Raw genomic sequence first — 26,835 nt, 5'->3', positions numbered from 1 at the left:
ATTAATTATGTATTTTTTTCATTATCATTAACTATCATCTGCCTTCCCCTATAGAATATATGATCCATTAGGAATTCACTACTATATTCCAAATCCCTAAAACAGTACCTGACATTTAATAACAAGAGCAAATATGTGTCACACACTGCTTTAAGTGCTTTAGATGTACTAACTCAGTTAACCCTTTCAACAATTTTATGAGATAGACACTATTACTGTCTCCATTGAACAGAGGAAAAAACCTGAGACTGACAGAGATTAACTTAAATAATATGCCCATGGTCACAGAGCAGGTAAATGGCAGAGCCCTGAATCTAATCAGTCTAGCTCCTGACAACCACATTATACTGCCTATTGCCTCTCACAGTAGGCATGAAGAAAGCACTAAAAAAAAAAATATGTTAAATGAATTTTAAAAATTAAAAAAAGGTTAAACATACTAGTGTAACAAGACACAAAGTGATGTATCATTTACCACAGTTCATTCCAATTTTTTCACAGCATGGCACAGAAAGAAAAATGATAATAGGTAAACACTGGGAAACAGAAATAGTTCCTGGCCAGAGGGAACCAGCTGGGACATTTGGGCCTGAGCCACGGTGACAGCTAAGATCAATATCATCTTGGCAAAAGTGTGATCCATTCTAGGTTTTGGGAAGCTCTAATTATCAATCACAGGATTCTAAAAACAACGTGATAGCACAAAATCCAGTTTTGGAAACTTATTTTCTAGGCCTGGTGTTGCTATACAAGCCAAAGTATTTGAAAATATAATATCAAAATGTGACTATTTCTGTTATCAAATATTGATTAGATGATCAAGTGATATCAGCTTCTAGCTAATAAAAACACACAAATACACAATATACCCTGGCACTGTAACAAAAATTTTTATTACAGCTTTCTTATCCCTGGTATACTTTCACTAGCTATCTTCCTTGCATGGAGGGCAATAGTCTAGTGGGTAAAGCTCTTAAGTAAACATGAGTAGAGCATTACATTCTAACCAGTTCTGTCACTTAACAATACAACTGGCACCTACTTTTCATAAAGTTCTGCCTTACTGGAATATTTCAAAAATCATTCTTATGATAAGGTCTACATGGCGATCAAAAATGCTTTAAATAAGGGAAGGTTTTGTTTGTATTACATAATATCTCCCAAGTAAATTCGGCAATGCTGGCAATGGCAGGCAATACCATGGTACCAAAAAGCATCCCTTCAGTCTGAAGCTGGTGAAAATGCTACAGGTTTGTGAACACTCACATTAGCTCAAAATCAAATCTGCACCACTTTTATCTTTGGCATATTGTATTCTGGTAGTGGGCAGAATGTAACTATCCGCTTTATTAATTACGAAATGATTGAAACAGGAACTACACGCACATTTCCCCTCTATTTTTGCCAGAATGGAAAAGACGTGAACCTCAACACCAACTGGGAAATAAGAATGGGTAACTCGTGTTTTTTTCCTGGATTTCTTTTTCTTTCTTTCTTTTTAAAGTGCAGTCAACAGAGGCCTCAGAGTGTCCTGACTACCACTGATTCATTATTACCAAGTTCCCTCTGGTAATAGTTTTCAGAGGATCTCAGCGGAGGACAGCGCACAGCAGAGCTTAGCTTTCACTTTATCGAAAGGAGGGAAGGTGTCCGGCACCAGGTCTGGGAAGCTCACACCGAGCGACTCGGACCAGAACTCCCCGCCGGAGCCCCTCCCTCCCCTCCACGTCCGGTGACTGGGAGGAAGGAGGAATGGCAAACCCCAACCGGAACTGAGAAAGCGCTGAAAGGGGCGATAAGTGGGCTTTTTCCTCAACGAAGCCGGCAGTCGCAGAGGCCGGAGCCCACGCCGCCACACCCACACCGCGCGCTCCCCTAGCCGCCCAGGGCCGGCTCTGGCCAGCCCCGCGGCCTCTCGCACACTCCCTGCCCGCCTTAGGGGGAGAAGCAGAAAGCCGGGCTCTGGGTCCTGCCCGCCACGCCTTGCTTCTTCGCGCCCACACACGTCCTCTCACCTGCCGGCCCCCCAGGAGGAGCAGGACGCCTCTTCCCCCTGACGTGCGGCCACCGGCTGAGAGCCCTCCATCGCCTCCTGAGACGCAGCCGCTGCTGGATATTGGGAGGCAGGGAAGGGGGCAGGACCGTGAGGTCAAGGGGCGGGCGATGACGTCACCGGAGGGGGCGGGTCTGGGGGAGCGCGCAGCCCGGCGGCGCCTTCCCGTCAAGCCCAGAGGCGTCCTGGCTTCCGGTTTGGGTGTGGTCGTGGAGTGGGTTTTGCTGCAGGTGATTGCAGGGAATGGAATGTTGCGGCTGGCGTCTGGCAGATGTAAACCGAACCAAAACACTGAAGGTACGAGTCACCTACCAAACACAGAGGATTCCAGTGGCCAGCGAAGTGATAGGATTGCGTAGCAAAATCCTTAAGAGTTTTATAGCAGGAAGAAGAAACCCTTTCATTTTATACTTTTAAAAACCCCAAAGGCTAGTAATAAGTAGCTCCGGATTTCCAGTCTGGGATTCCATTTTAAGACGTTACACGTTTAACAAATAATTTTGGACGTCTACTACGTGTCAAGCACTGTCACAAATTTGATAGAATCGTGATTTTATGAGCTATGAATGGCATATGTCATCCAGGTTGCCCCCTTCAATTTGTGAGGGACAGAAATTTACGGTTGGTGTGACTTGCCAGATTAAGTACCTGAACATATGTGTAAGGACCTCTCATCTAATTCCCTTTCCATTGACTCCCCTTTCACTTTTCTTGGAAAACAACAAGAATTAGTGTGACTCAATAATATTACGATTTATCTTTCATTCTAAATAAGTGTATGTTTGGAGAAATGTCTGTAGGATTTTAAAAACTGACAAATACTTTGACACTATGTATTTATATCATCTGTAATGTATGATATTTTTACTTAGAATTTCTTCCCATTCTGGTGTGGAGAGAGGGTCCAGGCAAAAGGGCATTATCCTTTGTGCCTCTATTCTCTTTTCAACTTGCACATCTCCAAATACCTGGAAACTTCATATTGCTCACCTATGCCATCATTCAGATCTCTCAATCAAGTTGTGTACCTTTTCTACATAATCATGAAAATGAACTTGGTCTGTGTCCCATTCTTTCAAGGTTCTGCTCTAGGACTGGACTAATCCCGTCTTCTCTCTTTATTCTAAAATTAATAGATATAAATATCTTTGAAAAGTTCGCTCCGCAAATAACACCAGTTTCTCTCCTAATTTCTTTTCCCTGTTTCTTTCCTTCTTAAATATTTATTGAATGCCTGTTAAACATTAGGGCCTAATGACTAGACGATGATTAGGTGATAGCGATAGTGATCCCTGATTTCATCAGTCTCATTGTGGGAAGGCAAAAAAATGGAAAATAAATGAAAAATAACATTAGAAAGTAAATACTATGAAGAAAACTTTATAAGGTGAAGAAAAGAGACTTGGGGAGGAGGACAGAGACAATTTTAGACATAGTAGTCAAAGGTGGCCTCTTTGAAGAAGTGACATTTGAGCTAAAAACCTAAGTGATGTGAGTCCTGTGAATATCTAGCAGAAGAGCATTCTAGCCTGAGGGAAAATCAAGTGTACACTTTAAAATTTTTCTTTTTTGAGATTTGTCACCTTCTGGTGTATGTTTGTTTATTTGTAAATTGCCCCTCTACCTTTAAAAGAGACTGGTCTTTTCCTGGAGAAGGAGATTCAGAGTGTGAGGAGGAATTTGATGGGAGGGAAAATCTCCATTGCTGGCTTCGAAAAGGGAAGGGGGCACATAGAAAGGAATGGGAATGGCCTCTAGGGGCTTACAGTGGCCTCCAGCTTCCAGCCAATAAGGAGAAGGGGACCTTGGCCTACAGCTGCAAGGAACTAAATTTGGTCAACACCTACATGACCTTGGAAGAAAACCCCAAGTTCCAGATCACAACAGGTCTGCTGGTACCTTGATTTCAACTTTGTGAGGCCCTGGGCAGAGAACCCAGCTGTGATGGGCCCACAATTATGACCTTAGAACTGTGAGCTAATAAATTTGTGTTGTTTTAAGCCACTATGTTTACAGTAAGTTGTTATACAGCAATAGAAAATGAATATACTGAATATTATCTAAGACCCACATTTTTCCACATTTTAACTTCCTTGAAATTGCAATGTATTTTTTTTCTTTTTTATCAGTACAGAAAATAATGGTGTTCTTAAAACTGATGTCATGATTTGGTGAAGTATAGTGTGAATTATTTCAAACAAACAATATAACAGATACCCAGATTTAAATGTATTCTTACATTTGCAAAATGGGGAAGAAAATTGGAATATCACTAGACTTTTCACAGTGAAACTTTTGTCAGAAGAAAGTGGAACAACATATTTTGGGTACTCAAGGGACAAAGAATGCACTAAGGATTTTATATCCAGCAAAACTAACTCTCACGTGCAAAGGGTATAAACTACTATCAACACTTGATATGATATCAGTATTTGATGAGACTATCATTTTCATGAGCCCTTCCTGGAGAATTACTAGAGAATGAGCATCAGACAACGAAAATGATGAGAAAAACATTGACCTAAGGATTGGTTCAGGTTCTTTACGGAAAATCATAACCTGTTGTGTGTAATTAATTCTTTATTACTAATTCTCCTGAGTTCTGTCACCTTAACTTTTGAGTTTTTCTATTTTCTTCCCAGCTTTTTCAAGATATAATTGACAAATAAAATTGTAAGATATTTAAAGTGTGCAATGTGATGATCTGATATATGTATACAGTGAGAAAGGATTCCCTCCATAGAATTGTGTTTTTCTAATTCTGAATCATGTTGTTCTTTCATACCTTGTATCATTTTCTTAATGTCATTTAGCTAGTTTAAAAATAGTAACTAGGTTTTGATCTAGTTTGTGACACATCTTTGGGGCATGCTTTCATTATCTGTAATGATGATGTTATACTCCTTATTCTCTCTCTCTCTCTTTTTTTTTTTTTTTGCCGTACGCGAGCCTCTCACTGTTGTGGCGCCTCCCGTTGCGGAGCACAGGCTCCAGACGCGCAGGCTCAGCGGCCATGGCTCACGGGCCCAGCCGCTCCGCGGCATGTGGGATCTTCCCAGACCGGGGCACGAACCCGTGTCCCCTGCATCGGCAGGCGGACTCTCAACCACTGCGCCACCAGGGAAGCCCTATTCTCCCTTTTATGATAATAATTTTGTATAGTATTTGAACTTGATATTTTTGGGCAGCCCAGTTTTATGTGAAATTACTGTTCTTTAACTTTTAGTATGAGGCAGGCTTCCTAGTCCAATAAGACTACATCCATCTAAAACAAAACTGTATTCCAAGAATGTCAGGTTTCTGGCTCATTGCAAGGAGGGAGGCCACATTCCATGGAGCCCACCATGGGATGCCTCATCAAAGGAAAAGGTAGGTTTATTATAGGAATTTGGGGAAGTGTAGAATTTAGGAGAAATAAAACGAAGTAGTATTTTGATAGACTCAAAAGAAAGGAAGGATGTATGTAAGGGGGCCTACCTTAGGTCTGGACTGTAACATGGACCCTGTTTTTTTGGTAGCTACAGAGTCGAAGTAGGTGAAGAATGTGTCCATAAACCCCTTTTCTGAAGTTCTGGAAGTAGAGGCTGTTTCTCTATCACATAACTCAGATCATCTAGCCAAGAATGGGATATTTCAATCTTAATGAAAGATTTCAAAGAGCAAGTTTTTTGACAATCTATGATTTTAGAGAAAAGAGTTCTCTGTGAGTAAAAAAAGCAGCAGTTACTCATAGTGGGTTTTTTTGGTGACACTACAGCATGTTCTTGGGAGAAATACTATTTTCTGTTAACTTTACAGCTGGCTTTATCTGTGTTTATTATCTATACCTGATGAATGGCAAAGCAGATTTTTACTTTCTTAGTCCAAGCTCATTTTTACTTTCTCACAGGTTTCAGGAAAACTTTTCTAACGTCAGAGAGCTCCTTTTTTGTTGCTTTGGTGTAGTGCTGAAAAATATGGTGGCTTGATTTCTGTGATTTCCTTCATTTCTGTTGTCTCTGTGCTGCATGTGTTTATATGTGTGTATGTATGTATGAATGCATAGTTACATTCTCAAGGCATGGTACAATAATTTTATTTTAAAATCTTTATTTTGGGTAATTTTAGATTTACAGAAAATTTGCAAAGGTAAAACAATTTCTGTATATACTTCACTCAGCTTCCTCTAACGATAACATCTTACATAACCGTGGTCCATTTGTCAAAACTAAGAAATTAATACTGGTTCAATACTATTAACTAGCTACATATTTTATCTGGATTTCACCAATTTTTCACTAATGTTCTTTTTTCTGTATGGATCCAATCCAGGATACCACAATACATTTAGAATTGCCCTGTCTTGATCATCATGTAAGTGTACATTGTAATGAATATCTTCCTGAAATTTTATGTACAAATTGGATTTCTGCAAATTAAATAGTTCACATCATAAATTATAAAGATAATAAACAACATCTATATTGTGTTTTATAATTACACAGACTATTTACATGCATTTTTCACTTCATTCTCCTAAGTTATTCACTATTAGCACAGAAAGGATATTTAGCAGTCACCTCAGTATACAACCCTATTGCTTTATAGAGGATGAGTCAAAGAGGTAAAGAGTTTAAATGTCTTGGATAAATTCACATCATTACAGGTACAGAGCCATGACTAGCTTCATCCCTCGTTGAGTATTTCTCTAGTATATTATACCCAGATCCCAACAATTGGAATACCTGTTCCGTGACTGTCATAAAGAATAGGAAGTACTACGTCCTGAGGTCAGGCCTTCATGAACATGGTTGGAAAGCAGCCAACCTCCTGAGTTTTGAAGCAGGCTTCTTTGTCCAAAGATGTTGTGATAACATTTGAACTGGCTTGAAGCTGATTATTACAGACTATTTAGAAGAACCTAGAGGGAATTCCTTTGCGAAGGAAATAAACCTTTTCAAAATGTGAATAATTATCATCATAAGTGGTCTATGAATTAGGATATATGCATATCCCATTTTCCTGAAATATTTTTTAAAAATTGCCCATAGAGCAATAAAAAGACAAGTCATTTTAGATTAACGATTGAAATATATTTTTCAAGGCACTTTATTGTTTGATTTAACTGATTATGCAACAGTGACTAGAGATAAAATATAATAAATCATGCTCCTAAGTTTAACCTTCTTCAAATATTGGTAGAAAACAGATGACAAACCTGAAAATCCCTAAGTGGGACTTCATGTTTTTGTGTCTTTCTAGGCAATATGCTGTAAATGCATCTGGATGTGCCCTAATTGGATGATAAAGGCACCTCAACCCCTTTATGAAAGAGGATGCTCAGAGCCCTACTCCAAAGATGAATTCAGCCACAGTCACTGTTCACCATAGACTCAAACTATACTATCCAATTTCACATCTTTTTTCTTGACTGAAACGACGTTCAGATCATCTCCCTTCTCATCTTCAGCTTGTTTTCTCATCTTTGGTTTGGCAGCCAGCACCTCTAGCCTGGAGGCATCAAACTTCAGCACACACCAGAATCTCCTGGCCTGCCTATTAAAGCAGCTTGTTGGACCCCCACTAGCATTTATGCTTCAGTATGCTTGGGTAGGGGCTGAGAATTTGCATTTCTGACAAGTTCCCTGGTGATCTGTGCGCTGCTAGACCTAGGACCAAATTTTGCGCTGCTCTAACTTGCTTCCTCTAACTCATTCTTTGGGCTACCTCTAAACCTCCTTTCAGTACGGCTTTCCTTACTGCGTTCTGGACTGCACGGATCTTTGTGTTAGTCTTTTGTTTCTGTTGCTTAGTTTATTTGCGGTTCCATTCCTCTTGGCTCTGATGTCATGTTATACTCTGGATCCTGCCTTTAGACATGCCTTATATTTACCATTGCAAGGTAACAGAAAAAGAATTAGTAATTTTGGGTACAGAAAATGTTTGTGATTGGCTTTTCTAGCAAAGATAACTGGGATATATGTGGACAGAGGGAGGTAGGTATGGAGATAGAGAAAAAGTTAGTACGGAATTCTGTCACATAAATGTGCAAGGCATCATAAAATCTGAGGGAAGCAGTGATGGAGAATACAATACTGTTGATAATATGGTTAAGGTTATTGTATACTGAGTGCTTGTAATTAAGGTTTCTACTCAAATATAGGCAGCCCCATTATCTCATATAAAATCACAATCGTAATACTCCAGAGTAGATGAAGTTGAAGACTTCAGATACAGCTAAGAAAAACTAGGAAGCTGGGTAAATGGAGAACTGTTCCTATAATCAACTATCAGCAGGAATGAGAAATAGAAACTGACTTTACAACCAACCAGCAGAAATCCAAGAAAGCCTGAACCTACACTCAGGTCAGCTAGCTTCTGAATCCTGTTCAACACTAGGTCACTGATTTCCTTTTCAATGGTGTAGTGCCTAGAGGCACAGCTATTTGCAACATCTTTGCCAGTGACGGCATTCTAGAGAGACCTTCATCACTTACAATTCGTTGTAGGTCTATAAACATTCTTGTGGGGACATACTAGATAACACTATTCTCACTGAAGAAGGTATTGAAAGAGTCATCTCTCACAATCCTCTTATCACTGGGCTTTGGGTGGGACGCTGGATTTTATATTCCAGGAAATAGAGTTCCCAGCAGCTGTTTCTATTCTGGACACTAACCTCACCAATGTGATTAGGGATGCTTTAATGCAGGGTGGTAGAAACAGGAAGCAAAGGTGAGGGAATAGATACTGAGTCCAGGTTATCATCTCCAATAACGTAGGAAGAGAGATATCTGTTTTAATAATTAGTAAAATGACAAGTTTAGAATAAACATACTCTAAAGATTCTTTATTATCAATTAAGATAATATTAAGTAACAATGGCAACAACAGCAAATTACCTGCATGAATCCTCAGCCCTCTGCTGGTGAGATTTCATGTTTAGTTCCAAATGTTGGGCAATTCTGGATGAAAGGAATAGGCAAGAAATAGATTTGCCTACCACCAAGTTTCGTGGATAGATCTGGTGATTGCTTCAAAATGGGAGATGCTCCCATCACTTTTAATACTTCTACTGAACATAAATTATGGTCATTGATGACATCTAATCACAGCTTCTTTTTAGTCATTTAAATTGCTGAAAGACAGGTTGACAGACATCACACTCCTTCTTTCTTGGTAAGAGATCTATCTTCTTTCTTGTTAACAGAATATCAATTTTGTTCAGACATAAGGCTGCCATGAGCTTCATGGGAGGCTAGATTTCTCCCTAACCCTAGATACTGAGTTATGATTGGACTAAAATAGTCAAAATCCCAATCTCCTTAGAGTTGACTGGTTTAGGCATTGACATGTTAGGCAGTTCAGGATAATAAGTGAGAGGTAGTCCTATGGATGGGTTTCTGAAGAAGATTCTCCCTATTGATAAGAATAGACACATCATGGAAATATTCCCTTTTGTGTCTTTGGACTTACTCTGTGAGGAGATGCCTCCTGCAGCCGTTTCAGGTTTTTCCTGGCCAAAATGGACAAGCCTGAGATCAGAAAACTCATATAGTGCATATGCCAAAATCCTAAATTTCCCGGAACTCTGAGTCAGCTAAGCTCTGGAATGCTTGATATGTGAAATAGTTTATTTTTGTTTAAGCCATTTTTAATTGGGTTTCTCATTCTTCTAGCTTAAAGCATCCTGATTGATGAAGGTAGTATTTTTCTCCATTACTGAATAGAAACATTAAGGCAGCAAACTTGTATTACATCTGCACTCTGAAATATCTCAAAGAATTTTACAGAGTTTTACATATTTCATTTTTCTTAGCATATACATGTAAATATATATACAAAATTATAAATATATAAAAAATATATTATACACACACACATATATTTCCTTGAACCACAGTGTGGGTCTTGCTGTGTCACTCTTTAGGGACAATGATGATATTATACTAATTCCATCCTTTTACTGAAGAAGGAAAAAAGTTAACATTGGCAATGTCCCACAGCCTCTCAGCCTGAAGTCAGAATTGATCATTCAAAGTTGCTCAAGAACACCAAGATAAGAAATTTGGATTTTGTTTTAAATGGGATGTGGAGTCATTAGAGAGTAAGCAGACTAGTGACATTTTAATTATATTTAAAACGAGCAGTCTGGCTGCATTGTGGAGAATGGATTATAGCAGAGCAAGAGGAATTTGGTGAGAAGTTTGTGGCTCTAATCAGGTTGAGAGAGGTGATGCTGGATTAGACTAGGTCAATGACAATAGAAATAGAGAAATAGATTTGGAAAATGTTTTGAAGACTGAACTTATTGATGGATTAGATATAAGATACTATGGAGAGATAAATTAAGAATAAATCCTGGATTTTGGCTTGAACAAGTTAGGCATATTTTGGTGCCAGCATTGAGATGGAAAGAATAAATGAGAAAGTGATTTAGGGAAGAAATAAAGAGTTCATTATAACATAATAAAGATATATTGAGTTTAAGATGTACATGAAGAGGAATCAAGTATAAATTTGGATCTATGAACTTGTAGCTTAAAGAAGTCTGAGCTAAATATATAAATTTAATAATATATATATAAATATGTGTGTGTACATGTGCATGTGTTTGTATATGTGTATACACATACACACACACACACACACACACACACACACACACAGAGTACTGGGTGATATCCCCAAGGGGGAGAGGGTAGACAGATAAACCAAGAATCCCTAGATCTGAGCCCATATAAACATTAGGTAGAATAGAAAGAGGAAAAAATGAAACTGAGAAAGAACTCCTAGTGAGATAGGAGAAAAACTGGGAGGGGATGGTTTCACAGAGCTAAGAGGAGTGTCTCAAGTGGGAAGCAAATTGGTATAGGAATTCATCACTGTCCTGTTCCACTCAAGTATTGATGCTGGGCTTTGTTCTTAATTTGTTAAGGAATTACCACCCCCTCTTTTCAGTGGAATTAAAAATATACTAGACTGATGAAAATTGGATTTCTACCCAGAATAGTTATTCAGATGGGGGCTCAGCCTTGTTTTAGGATGATTACTGTTTTCATGAATGGCTAAGGGATATTGTGCTGATATCTGAAAATGGAAGGCCATTCACCAGATAGTGATAAGAAAAACAACAATGGGGCTCCTCTGTGACGGCAATCTTATTTACTCACTTGAAGACAGAGGGATGGCCTTCAGACATCAATTAAGCTTCCATGTAGCTCCCTGGTGCTTGACAATTTCCCAACCCACCTCTTTGTCTTGTGCTCTCTCCCAAATTAAGCTTTCTCTTTCAACTCCTGCCACTCCAGTATTCTCCAAGATATGGCCCAGTCCTCCTTCACCTGAGCTCCTTACAGAGAGAATGAACAATTGTTTGACTGTTGATGAAAATTACAGTAAGTCAAGAACAGAGGAATCACCATTAGTTTTCATAGTAGGGTGATCTTTGGTGACCTTTACTAGAGTTTCACTGGAGTAGTAAGGACAGACTACAAGGTGACAGGTGTTGAAGATTAAAAGGGAAGTAAGGAAGAGGAGTTATCAGGTGTGGACAACTCTTGAGAAGTTTTCTGGGAGGGACAGTAGAGAAATGAATTGTGGGAGGTGAAGCTGAAATTGAGTATATGGCTGAGGAGGATTTTTTTTTAAGATGCAAGATAAAAAGCATTTTCATACAGCAGTGGGAATGATTTAGTAGAAAGGGGGAGATTGATGGTATAGGAGGACAAGGGGATATCCGAAGAAGTGATGTCCTTGAAAGGTGAGAGAGAATGGTATCCACAACACAAGGAGAGGAATTGGCTTTTAAGAGGAGCAGGGACAAGTCTTCCATTGTAATAGGAGAACACAGAGAACAGGATATAGTTTAGGAATGTTTAACAGTGGGAAGTTGAGAGAGCGCTCCTCTGATAAATCTTTGTCAGCTTCTGCATTTCTATTTCTTTGGGATCTGTTTTCTATTGAATTTGACAGTGCTGTTCTGATAGTGGTTGCATTTTGTCAAATAGATTGTCATGGGATTGTTATCTGCAATGGACTTGGAGACCTTATGAAGGTATTCCTGGGAACTACATCTATTGGGGCAAGCAATTGTTGTAGAGGAACCAGCTATCAGTGAATATGGTAAGTGCATCCTAGAAAGTAGAACACATTCAGCATGTTTAGTGATAGATAATTACTAGTTGCAGAGATCAACTAGTAATAGAGAAAGCAGTGGATGAGAGTGCAGCAAGATACATCCTATTAGGTGTGTGGAGCATAGTAATTAAAAATCTGTAAAAGTAGGGAGCATTAGAGATTTTGGTACACAGACCAGTATATAGTTTGCAGCAGAGATGCGTGAAATAAAAATAGCATGTTCTCCTTAGTTAAAGTTGGTTTAGGAGCAGACTTCAGTCCCATTCTAATGGAGAGGAGGCATTAGAATGGTAGGAATAAGGCAGGACCCCATTCTAGCAAGTCTAGCTTTCTGAAGAGATCACTGGGATAGTGAATTTGGCAAGAAAATAAAATTTGAATCCTTTTACCAGAACGAGTGTATAAGTTTGGAAAGTGGGAAGTGGTCTTAGAAATAATGCAGAGGCTTAGTTCCTATCAGAAGGATTCATGTTTTCTGGGGCCTGAAGGTTTTACAAACATCACAAAATCTAAAAAAATTTAAAAAAAAAGTAATAATTTTAAGCATTAACTGCTTGACATAACTCTAAAGTACTTTTTCCCATAAATTATTTTGGCTTCATACTCCCTAATTATGTCTTAGTATAACAATGTTTTATAATATAATGTTTTATATAGTGATAGTTTAAAATTTTTTCTTTCAATTTCAAAATTCTTTGTAAGTAATGACATCCTAACATTTAATCGCATACATTGAGATGCATGAAACAGATGTACTCACTGGCTTTAGTACTGCTACAGTTTTGTACCCTACAAACACAGGAATTCTGATAAATTTTACATTTCCAGTCAAAAAGAAAAAATAATGTAGGCATTTATAATTGTATATGCTGCACTGTTGAGTATATTTCTGAAAGGAGAGAATTTCTATTTTAACTAGGATTTGATGAGGACCCAATCTTTTTCTTACAATTTTACATGCTAAGTATATTAGTTTTCCATTGTTGCATAATAAATTACCACAAGCATAGTGATTTGAAACAACACACATTTATCTCACAGTTTCTGTGGGTGTGGAGCCCAGGCTTGAGACTGGGTCTTCTGTTTCGGGTGTCAGCAGGCTGTAATCAAGATGTTGGCCAGGCTGTGCTCTTCTCTGTAGGCTTGACTAAGGACAAATCCACTTGCAGGCTATCAGGTTGTTGGCAGAATTCGTTTCCTTGCATCTGTATGACTGAGGGTCCCAACTTCTCATTGGCTGTCCACCAGAGGCTACCCTCAGGTCCTAGAGGCTGCCCACAATTCCCTGCCACATACTCTCTGCAAAAGTAGTTCACAGCGTGGCTGTTTGCTTCTTCAAGGGCAGCAGGAGAATTTCGGGCTCAGTCAGCTAAGATAATCATATATAATGTAACAAGAGTCATGGGAGGAACATCCTATCACCTTTACCTTATAGCTTAATCAAAGAAATGATATCCCATTACCTTTTCCATAGGTAAAGCATGGTTGGAAGCAAGAGTACCTTATACAGGGGTGTGATTTATTGGGAATAAATCACAGGGGTGTGATTTATTGGGAATCACTTTAGGGTGGACATGCTAAAGAGTGAAATAATTTCTGTAGACCGGTTTCTGTACGTTTTATACCCTACTTTTCCTCCACTACTCAAATAGTTCTGGTGCCATACTCTAGACACCTCCATATCATGATATGACCTCTACATATCATGATATGTATGGGCCTACACTTTCCTGTCACTATGCCAGGTAAGTCTGTATGGGGGTAACAATATTTTATCTAGTACTATGCCTAGATGCTTACTGTGATGGTTAGCAGTGACTTAACTACACATGAAAGTGACCAAGAACCACAAAATATCCCTCTAGATTCAATGTAAATATATACCTAATTCAAGTTCCCCTTGGCTGGATCCCAAAGCTATCCATGACCATTCCAACACCACCTCATCTGAGGCATGAGTGTGACAGAGGGGAAGTAAAAGTGAAAAGAGATAGTCTTAATTATTGCAATTATAATATCTTATTTTTATGAATTTTATAAAAACATGTACCCATGGGAAGACTTCTTTTCCAGGGCTCATGAGGCGGCTAAATGAGGAGCTTTGAAATTAAGTTTCATTAGCTTCATGGGAAATCCACTTCAGGTTACCACATTTTTTTTTTTTTTTTTTAGTTTTTAGTTTTTTAGTCTTAATCACATTTTTAAATTATTAATTTGACAATTATTCACTTGATCTCAAGTCATAGTTAGAATTTTTAAAACTTATGCAAATTTCTTATCCAGTGGACTAGTTATAAAAGAAAGTCAATAATTGGGTGGAAGTTACCCTCTATGCATCAGATGAAGATTCCAACCACAGAAGTTTAAATGTTCGGATTTAGATTGTGAAAAATAATAAAGTTCTTTTCCCTTAGGGCTACATTTATTGTGTAATTACAATGTACCAAGACTATATTTAGCCTTTATTCTTTGTGTTTAAATTGTGTGCTGTTAAATTTTGTGATATACATAGTCCTGATTTTATTTTGAGAAGGTAATTGGTGATAGTAGCAGGTACTTCTGTCTTCTGATCCCCAAAACATTCCCCTCTTGCTCTCACAAAAAAAGAAAAAGAGAGAGGAAAAAAAGAACTAAATATTTTTTTAAAGTTATCAGGTGACTAAATGTTCAGGGAAATTGAGTGCTGCTCTCCATAAGATAAAACATACCCTTAAGGTGTTTAGGGTAATCCCTTTCTCCTTTGCTAGTGATAGTTTAGAGGTGGTCATGTGCTCCAGTTCTAGCCAATCTAAGAGGAAGTGCTGAGGGTTCTGGGAAAGAGAGATGTATAGTGAGAAGCCACCCTTTCTTTGTGCCTTTGAGACTTCTAGTTGGTGACAAGTAGTTTCTGATCACTAAAGCCTAGAGGAAGCAGAGAAAATGACTCAAAGCTCTGAACTAACCAACTCTGCATGCTTTCTTCTGGACTTCCTGTAACGTGAAATGAAAACATGCCACGTCTAGTCTGACATTTCTATTGCTTACAGCAGAAAGCACTCTAACAGAAACAGCACAAAAGTCATACAAACACACATATAATATTTATTGTACCTTTTCCTCATTAGAAAAGCAATATATGTTCATTCTGGAAATTTGGGATACAGGTATTCACAAGAAATTTAAAAAATCATTCAGAGGTAACTATATCAATACTTTTTGCACATATTCTATTTTTCCTATGCATGCACTTTGTATATTATATAATTTAAAAAATTAGACTTACTGTTTTATACCTAATTTTTATACTTAATAACCAAAAGAATTAAATTGAAGATTTAAATCAATTAATCTTAGAAATTAAATTGAATCTTATTCTATTTAGTCTCCTATGGACACAATTTATAGTAATTAGACAACAAGAATTGGTTTGACATTTGAAACTAGGCTAAAGGTAAAATAGATGAAATTCAAATGTATTTTAGCTGCTCATAAATATTATCTCTTTGTGACTACCAAGTAAGTTCTGAGATAGGGCACTTAAAATTTTTTTCTAACTCATTTACACTGATTTATGCTGCTGGGAAGATTATGTTTGTAGTACTCCAACATTTTTGGTTTGTTTGTTTTAAGACATGATATCTCTGTTTTGTAGGCTGAAATTGAATTTGCACAATCTTTTAATTCATTTTTGTTTGTTCATGTCATGTATTACTAAATTGAATTTAGCAAGAGGAAATCCAGTTTTTAACCAGTTTTATATGCCAAATAGAAGAGGAGATATCCAAGATAGAATCTTAATTATCTGATATATTGGATTAACTCTGCAGAACATATCCTTTTTTACAAGGAATCCTCATCTTTTATTATGACTGAAAATAGAGTAAATGACTATAATACCAAATATGAAATACTCTATGTTGAGTGATGTATCTTTAACTTAAAAGCCACATTTACCTTTTGCACTATTAATTTTGGTATAAATCCATATCCACATTATAATTTACAGACCACAACATTTATATAATATATTTATTCCTGCCAAGTTTTTCATTACATGTTGAGCCTTAAGAGAGTTTTTAAGGTTGAAAATGGTGAGTGATCAAATTGAATCAATCCAGTACAGTTTCAATATTAACATTATTATGAATATATATATATATATATAAATGTATCAGGTGAATACATTCTGATACATTTTTATTGTAATAAACTTCTTTATGAATATACAGAATCAGTTGAGAATTCCTAACCTTTTTTGTGACATTGGCTCCTTTGGCAGTCTGGTATGGCCAAAAACCCTTCTCAGGATAATGTTTTTAAATGCATAAAATAATACAAATAGGAATAAAAGTAAAGCAGTTGCATTGTAATACAGTTTTGCACATGGTCCACAGTTTAAAAACACCTGCATCAAGATTTTGAATAGCCCTTTAGTTAATGTATTAAAAAATGCCTAAGAGTGTATCTAAGTAGAACAGTTTCTTGAATGTGTAAAAGCCAAACTGACATATGTTCAATAAACACATATCTAACAAAGCCCTTAGATTGTATCTTGTATATTTTTGCCTTTAAATCCATATGTAAGAATTGTTATCAGTTTGGGAATAAGAATACGTATAATAAAGAGATGGTGGAGAAGAATGGTTTTGTTGTGACTTATCTATATTCCTGTGTCATCTAGTGAACTTTAAATTCTTGGTATCAGTATACACACCTTTAAAGTTAACTTTGAGCATTTTAGCACATTACAAATTTGAGTCCAGCCCAATTCAACTGTAGAGTTGGGGCATTGATTGGCTAATTAAAGGTATGAGTTTAGTAAAAAGACGATATGAATGAAAGAGTAGAAGGAAGGAGTTCAATAGTGACAGAAATAGGACCAATGGAGACAGAATTGGAAAATAACCTAGAATGTGGAAAAATAACTACTACACACTACAACACTAAAAGTATGAGAAGAGAAAAATAAGGAAAGGAAAGACCTACCATTAGTTTAATTAGTAGTTTACTTAACCACAGTTCCACAAGGCCTGGAATGTGTGGAAATGACATTTCATCTTTTGTGTGGCACTACATACCTCATGTGAATATAATAATATTTTACCTATTTCTTTTAAAAAATAAGTTAAAGAGTGGTTGAATTTCTTTTAATTCCCTTATACAGTTTTCTTATTTAATGGATATTATATCATCCTATCCCTGTCTTTTAAAAAATAAGTAAAGAGTGGTTGAATTTCTTTTAATTCCCTTATACAGTTTTCTTATTTAATGGTTATTATATCATCCTATCCCCTTTTTCATGGAATGGGTGGAAACAGGCCTAAATTACAAGAGGTATTGTGCTGACGTATTTTGGAAACCATACCACTCAATGTGAACATCAGCAGGTATTAGTTATACGTTTACAGAGAGTTTTTCTTTTCCCTTTTCTAATACCTTTCTGTCTCCTTTGACCTATATATAGTGAAACTGAGGTTTTCAGAGTTAATTTTACATATCAAATAATTTTTGCTTGTGCATTTGCTTGATTTCTTTTTTTTTTTTTTAGTGATTTGTGGATTATGGATTTAGAAAGATCAGAAGATAGAAAAAAATCCCTGATATTAAAAGAGAAGGTATGTTATTTATAAAACATAATGAGTATATATCTTTTCATGATTGTATTTTAAAACATTGTTATTATTACTACACTTAATTACCACAAACTCCATAGACTACACAGCCCAAGAGGAATGTTCTAACCCCCTGTCCAAATCTGAGCCCCTCTGAAACTCCCTTTTATATGGAGGCACTTCACAACCTGTACCAAGTGAAGAATGGGATGAAAGAGAACTATTTATAAATCTTGTCAGGTTGGAGCAGTGGACGGTGGGTTGGCTGCTGAATACTCCAAACATCAGAATGCTTTTGAAGCCAAGGAAAAAATTTGATTCATTGCATTTTGTTTTTTTAAACCATAGAAGGGAAAACTGATCACATGGGCAGGGGAAATACTATCTCTGTGCTCTATGTATTTATTGTTTTAGCATAAGATTGTAATTGCTGCTAAGCCCCTTTGGAGAAAAACTCTCCAAGGCATGCTGAGGTTAGGACTGTGTTTCTCAGCGTTACTTTTTGGCATCTGTTTGCCTTAGGCCATGGCTATTTTAAATATTTATATATTATTATACAAGAAGAAAGTGATTTAAAAACCCATATAATGTGTTATAGGAGCTCAGAAAGTGAAGAGATTAATTTAGAAGCTAATGGTTAAGAGGAAATATATAATTATTTTTCCTGAAAAAAATTTTCCTAGTAATTGAATTTCTGACAATGTGGTTTCCAAAGGAATAAGTGTAATACCGTAATCTGAAACTCTGCTTTGTTTGTATGTAAATGTGCTGGAATATGCTTTGTGTTTATCATTCCAAAAAGGGGAAATCCATTACCTTGTCCTACATAGTTTATGTGTATGTTTACGTGACTTCCTATGTAGTCTAACAATTACAGAGAGAAATATCCATATATAAGTGGATCAAAGCATGGATTTAAAAAAGCAAAGAGAAAGAAGAAGTGATTTACTGGATCTGACACCCTGTTTACCATTTCAGGATCAAACCAATACCAAATTCCAAGGACATAGTAGGGAGTCCAGCAGACAGTAAATGAAGTGGCAAATGCAACCGTCATCTTTAGGGTCCTCAGTCGAGCTTGTGGTATATTATTCTTGGATTGATTCAGTTGTAGTTCTTTTAGATAGAGAAAAGAGTAGGTGTTTAACAACCAGTTTTATTACAAAACCAAAATAGACAAAAAGGAAGACAGAATCATAATTCAACCTGATGAATATAATGGAAGCAAATTTCTAATATTTTTAATAATGACAATTTGTTTGAAAAGCTTGTTTATATTTCAATTTTTCCACTATGTTACATAATAAATAGAAAATATTAAAGATAGTAGTGCTATTAAAATAAATTTTCCATCAAACTAATATGGATTTGAAATAAGGGGTTACTCAAATTCTTAAAATATAAATTTAAGAGAACAGACTGAGGTTGAGCTGAGTTGAATTCCCTACCTTTTTGTTGTCATGCCAACATAACCATGTTTACTTTATAAATTTATAAATTCCCCCTCTTTCCCAACTGGCCACATAGGAGGTGTCATTGCCATTGTGGGAGGCAGTGTAAGCTTGGCATATGGAAGAAACACATGCATTGGAACTGGTGTCAGAATCCTAGTTGGCATTAAGGACATTGAAGGACGAGGACAAGATGGCAGAGTAGAAGAACGTGAGCTCACCTCTTCTTACAGAAACACCAAAATCACAACTAACTGCTGAACAAAACATGCTGGGACCTACCCCCAAAGATACCCTACATCCAAAGACAAAGAAGAAGACTCAATGAGATGGTAGGAGGGGCTCAGTCGTGATAAAAACAAATCCCATATATGCTGGGTTGGCAGCCCACAAATTGGACAGTAATTATACCACAGAAGTTCTCCCAAAGGAGTGAAAGTTTTGAGCCCCATGTATGGCTCCCCAGCCTGGGGGTCAGGCAATGGAAAGAGGAGCTCCCGGAAATTGAGACTGTGATTAAAAATCTTCTACCAAACAAAGGCCCAGGACCAGATGGCTTCACAGGAGAATTCGATAAACATTTAGAGAAGAGCTAACACCTATCCTTCTCAAACTCTTCCAAAATATAGCAGAGGGAGGAACACTCCCAAACTCATTCTGCAAGGCCACCATCACCCTGATACCACAACCAGATGAAGATGTCACAAAGAAAGAAAACTACAGGCCAATATCCCTGAGGAACATAGAGTAAAAATCCTTAGCAAAACACTAGCAAACAGAATCCAACAGCAAATTATAAGGATCATACACCATGATCAAGTGGGGTTTATCCCAGGAATGCAAGGATTCTTCAATATATGCAAATCAATCAATGTGATACACCATATTAACAAATTGAAAGAGGAAAACCATATGATCATCTCAGTAGATGCAGTAAAAGCTTTTGACAAAATTCAACATCCATTTATGATAAAAACCCTCCAGAAAGTAGGCATCGAGGGTACTTACCTCAACATAATAAAGGCCATATATGAAAAACCCACAGCCAACATCTTTCTCAATATTGAAAAACTGAAACCATTTCCTCTAAGATCAGGAACAAAACAAGGTTGCCCACTCTCACCACTATTATTCAACATAGTTTTGGAAGTTTTAGCCACAGCAATCAGAGAAGAAAAAGAAATAAAAGTAATCCAAATTGGAAAAGAACAAGTAAAGGTGTAACTGTTTGCAGATGACATGATACTTTACATAGAGAATCCTAAAGATGCTACCAGAAAACTACTAGAGCTAATCAATGAACTTGGTAAAGTAGCAGGATACAAAATTAATGCACAGAAGTATCTTGCATTCCTATACTTTAATGATGAAAAATCTGAAAGAGAAATTAAGGAAACACTTCTCTTTACCGTTGCAACAAAAATAATAAAATACCCAGGAATAGGCCTACCTAAGGAGACAGAAGACCTGTATGCAGAAAACTATAAGACACTGATGAAAGAAATTACAGATGATACAAACAGATGGAGAGATATACCATGTTCTTGGATTGGAAGAATCAATATTATGAAAATGACTATACCACACAAAGCAATCTACAGATTCAATGCCATCCCTATGAAACTACCAATGGCATTTTTCACAGAACGAGAACAAAAAATTTCACAATTTGTATGGAGACACAAAAGACCCCGAATAGCCAAAGAAGTCTTGAAGGAAAAAAGCGGAGGTGGAGGAATCAGACTCGCTGACTTCAGACTTTACTACAAAGCTACAGTAATCAAGACAATATGGTACTGGCACAGAAACAGAAATATAGATCAATGGAAAAGGATAGAAAGCCCAGAGATAAACCCATGCACCTATGGTCAACTAACCTATGACAAAGGAGGCAAGGATATACAATGGAGAAGAGACAGTCTCTTCAATAAGTGATGCTGGGAGATCTGGACAGTTACATGTAAAAGAATGACATTGGAACGCTCCCTAACACCATACAGAAAAATAAATTCAAAATGGATTAGAGACCTAAATGTAAGACCTGACACTATAAAACTCTTAGAGGAAAACATAGGAAGAACACTCTTTGACATAAACCACAGCAAGATCTTTTTGGATCCACCTCCTAGAGTAATGGAAATAAAAGCAAAAATAAACAAATGGGACCTAATGAAACTTAAAAGCTTTTGCCCAGCAAAGGAAACCATAAACAATAAGAAAAGACAACACTCAGAATTGGAGAAAATATTTACAAATGAAGCAACTGACAAAGGATTAATCTCCAAAATTTATAAGCAGCTCATGCAGCTCAATATCAATGAAACAAATAACCCAATCCAAAAATGGGCAGAAGACCTAAATAGACATTTCTTCAAAGAAGATATACGGATTGCCAACAAACACATGAAAGGATGCTCAACATCACCAATCATTAGAGAAATGCAAATCAAAACTACAATGAGGTATCACCTCACAGCAGTCAGAATGGCCATCATCAAAAAATCTACAAACAATAAATGCTGGAGAGGGTGTGGAGAAAAGGGAAACCTCTTGCATTGTTGGTGGGAATGTAAATTGATACAGCCACTATGTAGAACACTGTGGAGGTTCCTTAAAAAACTAAAAATAGAACTACCATGTGACCCAGCAATCCCACTACTGGGCATATACCGTTAGAAAACTATAATTCAAAAAGAGTCATGTACCACAATGTTCATTGCAGCTCTATTTACAATAGCCAGGACATGGAAGCAACCTAAGAGTCCATCGACAGATGAATGGATAAAGAAGATGTGGCACATATATACAATGGAATATTACTCAACCATAAGGAGAAATGAAATCGAGTTTTTGTAGTGAGGTGGATGGACCTAGAGTCTGTCATACAGAGTGACGTAAGTCAGAAAGAGAAAAACAAATACTGTATGCTAACACATATATATGGAATCTAAGAAAAAAAATGATTCTGATGAACCTAAGGGTAGGACAGGAATAAAGATGAAGATGTAGAGAATGGACTTGAGGACATGGGGTATGGGAAGGGTAAGCTGGGACGAAGTGAGAGAGTGGCATGGACATATATATGCTACCAAATGTAAAATAGATAGCTAGTGGGAAGCAGCTGTATAGCACAGGGATATCTGCTCGGTGCTTTGTGACCACCTAGAGCGGTGGGATAGGGAGTGTGGGAGGGAGACGCAAGAGGGAGGAAATATGGGGAGACATGTATATGTATAACTGATTCACTTTGTTATGTAGCAGAAACTAACACACCAATGTAAAGCAATTATACTCTAATAAACATGTTAAAAAATTAATACACAGAAATCTGTTGAATTTCTATAAACTAACAATGAAATTTCAGAAAGAGAAATTAAAGAAAGAATCCCATTTACCATAGCATAAAAAAGAATAAAATACCTAGAAATAAACCTACCTAAAGAGGCAAAAAAACTGTACTCTGAAAACTATTAGACACTGCTGAAACGAATCAAAGATGACACAAACAGATGGACAGATATACCGTGTTCTTGGACTGGAAGAATCAGTATAGTCAAAATGACTCTACTACCCAAGGCAATCTACAGATTCAGTGCAATCCCTATCAATGTACCAATGGCATTTTTCACAGAACTAGAACAAAAAATTTTAAAATTTGTATGGAAAACAAAAATACCCAGAATAACCAAAGCAATCTTGAGAAAGAAAAACAGAGCTGGAGGAATCAGGCTCCCTGACTTAAGAGTATTCTACAAAGGTACAGTAATCAAAACCTGGTATGGGAACAAAAACAGACATATAGATCAATGGAACAGGATAGAAAGGCCAAAAATAAACCCACACACCTTTGGTCAGTTAATCTATGACAAAGGAGGCAAGAGTATACAGTGGAGAAAAGTTAGTCTCTTCAATAAGTGGTGCTGGGAAAATTGGACCGCCACATGTGAAAGAATGAACTCAGAACATTCTCTAACACTATACACAAAAATAAACTCAAAATGGATTACATACCTAAATGTAAGGCCAGATACTTTAAAACTCCTAGAGGAAAACATAGGCAGAACACTCTTTTATGTAAATCACAGCAATATCTTTTTCAGTCCATCTCCTAGAGTAATGTAAATAAAAACAAAATAACCAAATGGGACCTAAATAACTCAAAGGCTTTTGCACAGCAAAGGAAACCATAAACAAAATGAAAAGACAAACCTCAGAATGGGAGAAAATTTTTGCAAATGATGCAACCAACAAGGGATTAATCTCTAAAATTTACAAGCAGCTCATGTGGCTCAACATCAAAAAAACAAATGACCGCTCACAAACTGGTCAGAATACCTAAATAAACATTTCTCCAAAGAAGACATACAGATAGCCATGAGGCACATGAAAAGATGCTCAACATGGCTAATTATCAGAGAAATGCAAATCAGAACTACAATGAAATATCACCTCACACCAGTCAGAATGGCCATCATCAGTCTACAAATAATAAATGCTGGAGAGGGTGTGGAGAAAAGGGAACCCTCTTGCACTGCTGGTGGGAATGTAAATGTAAACAGCCACTATGGAGAAGAGTATGGAGGTTCCTTAGAAAACTAAAAATAGAACTACCATATGATCCAGCAGTCCCACTCCTGGGCATATATCCAGAGAAAAACATGGTTCAAAAGGATACATGCACCCCGATATTCATTGCAGTGCTGTTTACAATAGCCAAGACATGGAAGCTACCTAAATGTCCATCGACAGATGAATGGATAAAGAAGATGTGGTACATATGTACAGTGGAATATTAGCCATTAAAAAAATAAAATAATGCCATTTGCAGCAACATGGATGGACCTGGAGATTATCATACTAAGTGAAGTAAGTCAGACAGAGAAAGACAAATATCATATGATATTGCTTATATGTGGATTCTAAAAAAACCTGAAACAATTGAAGTTATCTACAAAATAGAAACAGACTCACAAACTTAGAGAACAACCTTATGGTTATCATAGTGGAAGGGTAGGGGGAAGGGATAGATTGGGAGTTTGGGATTGACATGTACACACTGCTATATTTAAAATAGATATTCCCTAACACCATACACAAAAATAAATTCAAAATGGATTAAAGACCTAAATGTGAGTGGACAATATAAAGCTCTTAGAGGAAAATTAGGAAGAACACTCTTTGACATAAATTACAGCAAGATCTTTTTTGGCCCACCTCCTAGAGTAATGAAAATAAAAACAAAAATATACAAATGGGACCTAATGAAACTTAAAAGCTTTTGCACAGCAAAGGAAACAATAGACAAGACCAAAAGACAACCCTCAGAATGGGAGAAAATATTTGCAAATGAAGCAACTGACAAGGGATTAATCTCCAAAATATACAAACAGCTCATGCAGCTCAATATCAGAAAACGAACAACCCAATCAAAAAATGAGAGGAAGACCCAAACAGACATTTCTCCAAAGAAGACATACAGATGACCAAGAGGCACATGAAAAAGATGCTCAATGTCACTAATTATTAGAGAAATGCTAATCAAAACTACAATGAGGTATCACCTCACATTGGTCAGAATTGCCATCATCAAAAAAATCTACAAACAATAAGTGCTGGAGAGGGTGTGGAGAAAAGGGAACCCCCTTGCACTATTGGTGGGAATGTAAATTGATAGAGCCACTATGGAGAACAGTGGAGGTTCCTTAAAAACTAAAAATAGAAGTACCATGTGACCCAGCAATCCCACTACTGGGCATATACCCGGAGAAAGCCATAATTTTAAAAGACACAAGCACCCCAATGTTTATTGCAGCACTATTTATAATAGCCAGGACATGAAAGCAACCTAAATGTCCATTGACAGATGAATGGATAAAGAAGATATAGTATATATATATATATATATATATATATATATATACACACAATGGAATATTACTCAGCCATAAAAAGGAATGAAATTGGATCATTTGCAGAGACGTGGATGGACCTAGAGACTGTCATACAGAGTGAAGTAAGTCAGACAAAGAAAAACAAATATTGTATATTAATGCATATATGTGGAATCTAGAAAGATGGTGCAGATGAACCTATTTGCAAGGCAGAAATAGAGACCCAGCTGTACAGAAGAAATGTATGGACACCAAGGTGAAATGAATTGGGAGACTGGGATTGACATATATACACTAATATGTATAAAATAGATAACTAATGAGAACCTGCTGTGTAGCACAGGGAACTCTACTCAATGCTCTGTGGTATCCTAAATGGGAAGGAAATCCAAAAAAGAGAGGATATATGTATACATATTGCTGATTCACTTCACTGTACAGGAGAAATTAACACAACATTGTAAAGCAACTATACCCCAATTAAAAACAAAAAAAATAGATAACCAACAAGGACCTGCTATGTAGCACAGGGAACTGTGCTCAATACTCTGTAATAACCTAAATGGGAAAAGAATTTGAAAAAGAATAGATACATGTATATGTATAACTGAATCACTTTGCTATACATCTGAAACTAACACAGCATTGTTAATCAACTATACTACAATATAAAATTTTAAAAATTCATAAATTTTAGTATTTGAGAATGCACCAGATTCTTAAAGCAAAAAGGCACAACTGCATCTGTGAAGTTAAAGATGAAATAGTCAATTACACGTTCAAGTTCACATACTCAACATACAAATGTGCATAGTGTGTGGATACATTTTGTGGGTACAGGAGATTTGAATGTGATACAGAAAAGCTTAACTTTAACAAGTCTATTGGCTACCATTTAACGAGTTGTACTTTGCTACATTCTAGACATTAGGTGTTTGATAGAGCTTTGTGATGGACCAGCAGGAACAAGTTGCCGATGCTTCTATCGGGTAATTGGAGTAACTGTCCTTTCATTTTTAATTTCATGCTGCAAATTTATAATATTGGGAGTATTAAATTACCTCATATCTAAATTGGGGATAATAAAAGTATTGCCTCATGGGTTGATTCTGAATATTAAAAGAGTTAATTAATATACGTAAACTGCTTAGAACAGTATCTAGCGCATCGTAAGTGCCACTTTGCTTCTGTGCTTTGAGTATTGCTGTTAAAAGCTGTCTACCCCCAATTAACACCAAATCTAAGGAATACGTACTGTGGGGATCCTGATGAAGGACGCTTGTCAGGGTGAAGATGATCTTTGCATTGCAGATCAACATGATGAGAAGAGGGATGATGAAGAGGCAGGTGAAGGTGAAAAAGTTATAAAAGGCTTGATGCCACCATTGTGGAAAACTGCAGTGTGTTACACATTGAGAGAAACCTTCTGTCTGTCCAGAGTCATCTTCTAAATGGATCATCCTGAAGATGTATAACTGTATAAGAAAATTTTTAAAAAAGTGATGTTGCTTATTTTCAAACAGTATTTGCAAGTTTTCTTGCAAGTTTTCTCTTCTGTATTCTGCTAACCTTCTAACATGTTGTTGCCCAAAGCAACTGCTAAGTATCTTGATATTCTTTTGGCATTTCTACAAAAAGTTATAAGTGGATTTTTACTTAAAATATGTTTGGGTAATGTGAATGGATCTGTAGGATTTTGGATTTCTTTTGCAATTATTTCAACCTCGCAG

At 36.8% G+C, this 26,835-nt stretch overlaps 2 protein-coding genes and 1 long non-coding RNA gene across 4 annotated transcripts in view; 1 reads left to right on the top strand and 2 right to left on the bottom strand.

Moving 5' to 3' along the window:
* UBA6 (ubiquitin like modifier activating enzyme 6) overlaps positions 1–2,120 on the bottom strand; it is an 80,224-nt gene extending 78,104 nt beyond the window's left edge. Inside the window, exon 1 of the mRNA XM_082652696.1 lies at positions 2,016–2,120. Coding sequence (XP_082508822.1) covers positions 2,016–2,086 — 71 coding nt within the window. The 5' untranslated portion in view covers positions 2,087–2,120. The remainder of the gene's footprint in view (positions 1–2,015) is intronic.
* Positions 2,121–2,237: 117 nt separating this feature from the next.
* Positions 2,238–26,835, top strand: part of LOC309821427 — a 27,960-nt gene continuing 3,362 nt past the window's right edge. Inside the window, exons 1-3 of the long non-coding RNA XR_014296612.1 lie at positions 2,238–2,350; positions 12,043–12,157; positions 17,700–17,766. This is a non-coding gene — a long non-coding RNA (uncharacterized lncRNA). The remainder of the gene's footprint in view (positions 2,351–12,042; positions 12,158–17,699; positions 17,767–26,835) is intronic.
* Positions 18,635–26,835, bottom strand: part of GNRHR (gonadotropin releasing hormone receptor) — a gene marked incomplete at both ends in the record, with an annotated part of 21,621 nt that continues 13,420 nt past the window's right edge. The window contains 2 exons of one of the 2 annotated variants that reach the window (XM_082652701.1): positions 18,635–18,879; positions 26,361–26,580. In XM_082652701.1, the coding sequence (XP_082508827.1) occupies positions 18,635–18,879; positions 26,361–26,580 (465 nt within the window). The remainder of the gene's footprint in view (positions 18,880–26,360; positions 26,581–26,835) is intronic. The other variant, XM_082652702.1, reaches the window with a different exon arrangement.

Source organism: Grampus griseus (genome assembly GCF_964374135.1).
Source record: "Grampus griseus genome assembly, chromosome: 4".
NCBI lineage: Eukaryota > Metazoa > Chordata > Mammalia > Artiodactyla > Delphinidae > Grampus > Grampus griseus.
Note: the sequence above shows the minus strand (reverse complement) of the source record. Positions and strands in the feature narration are given on the sequence as shown.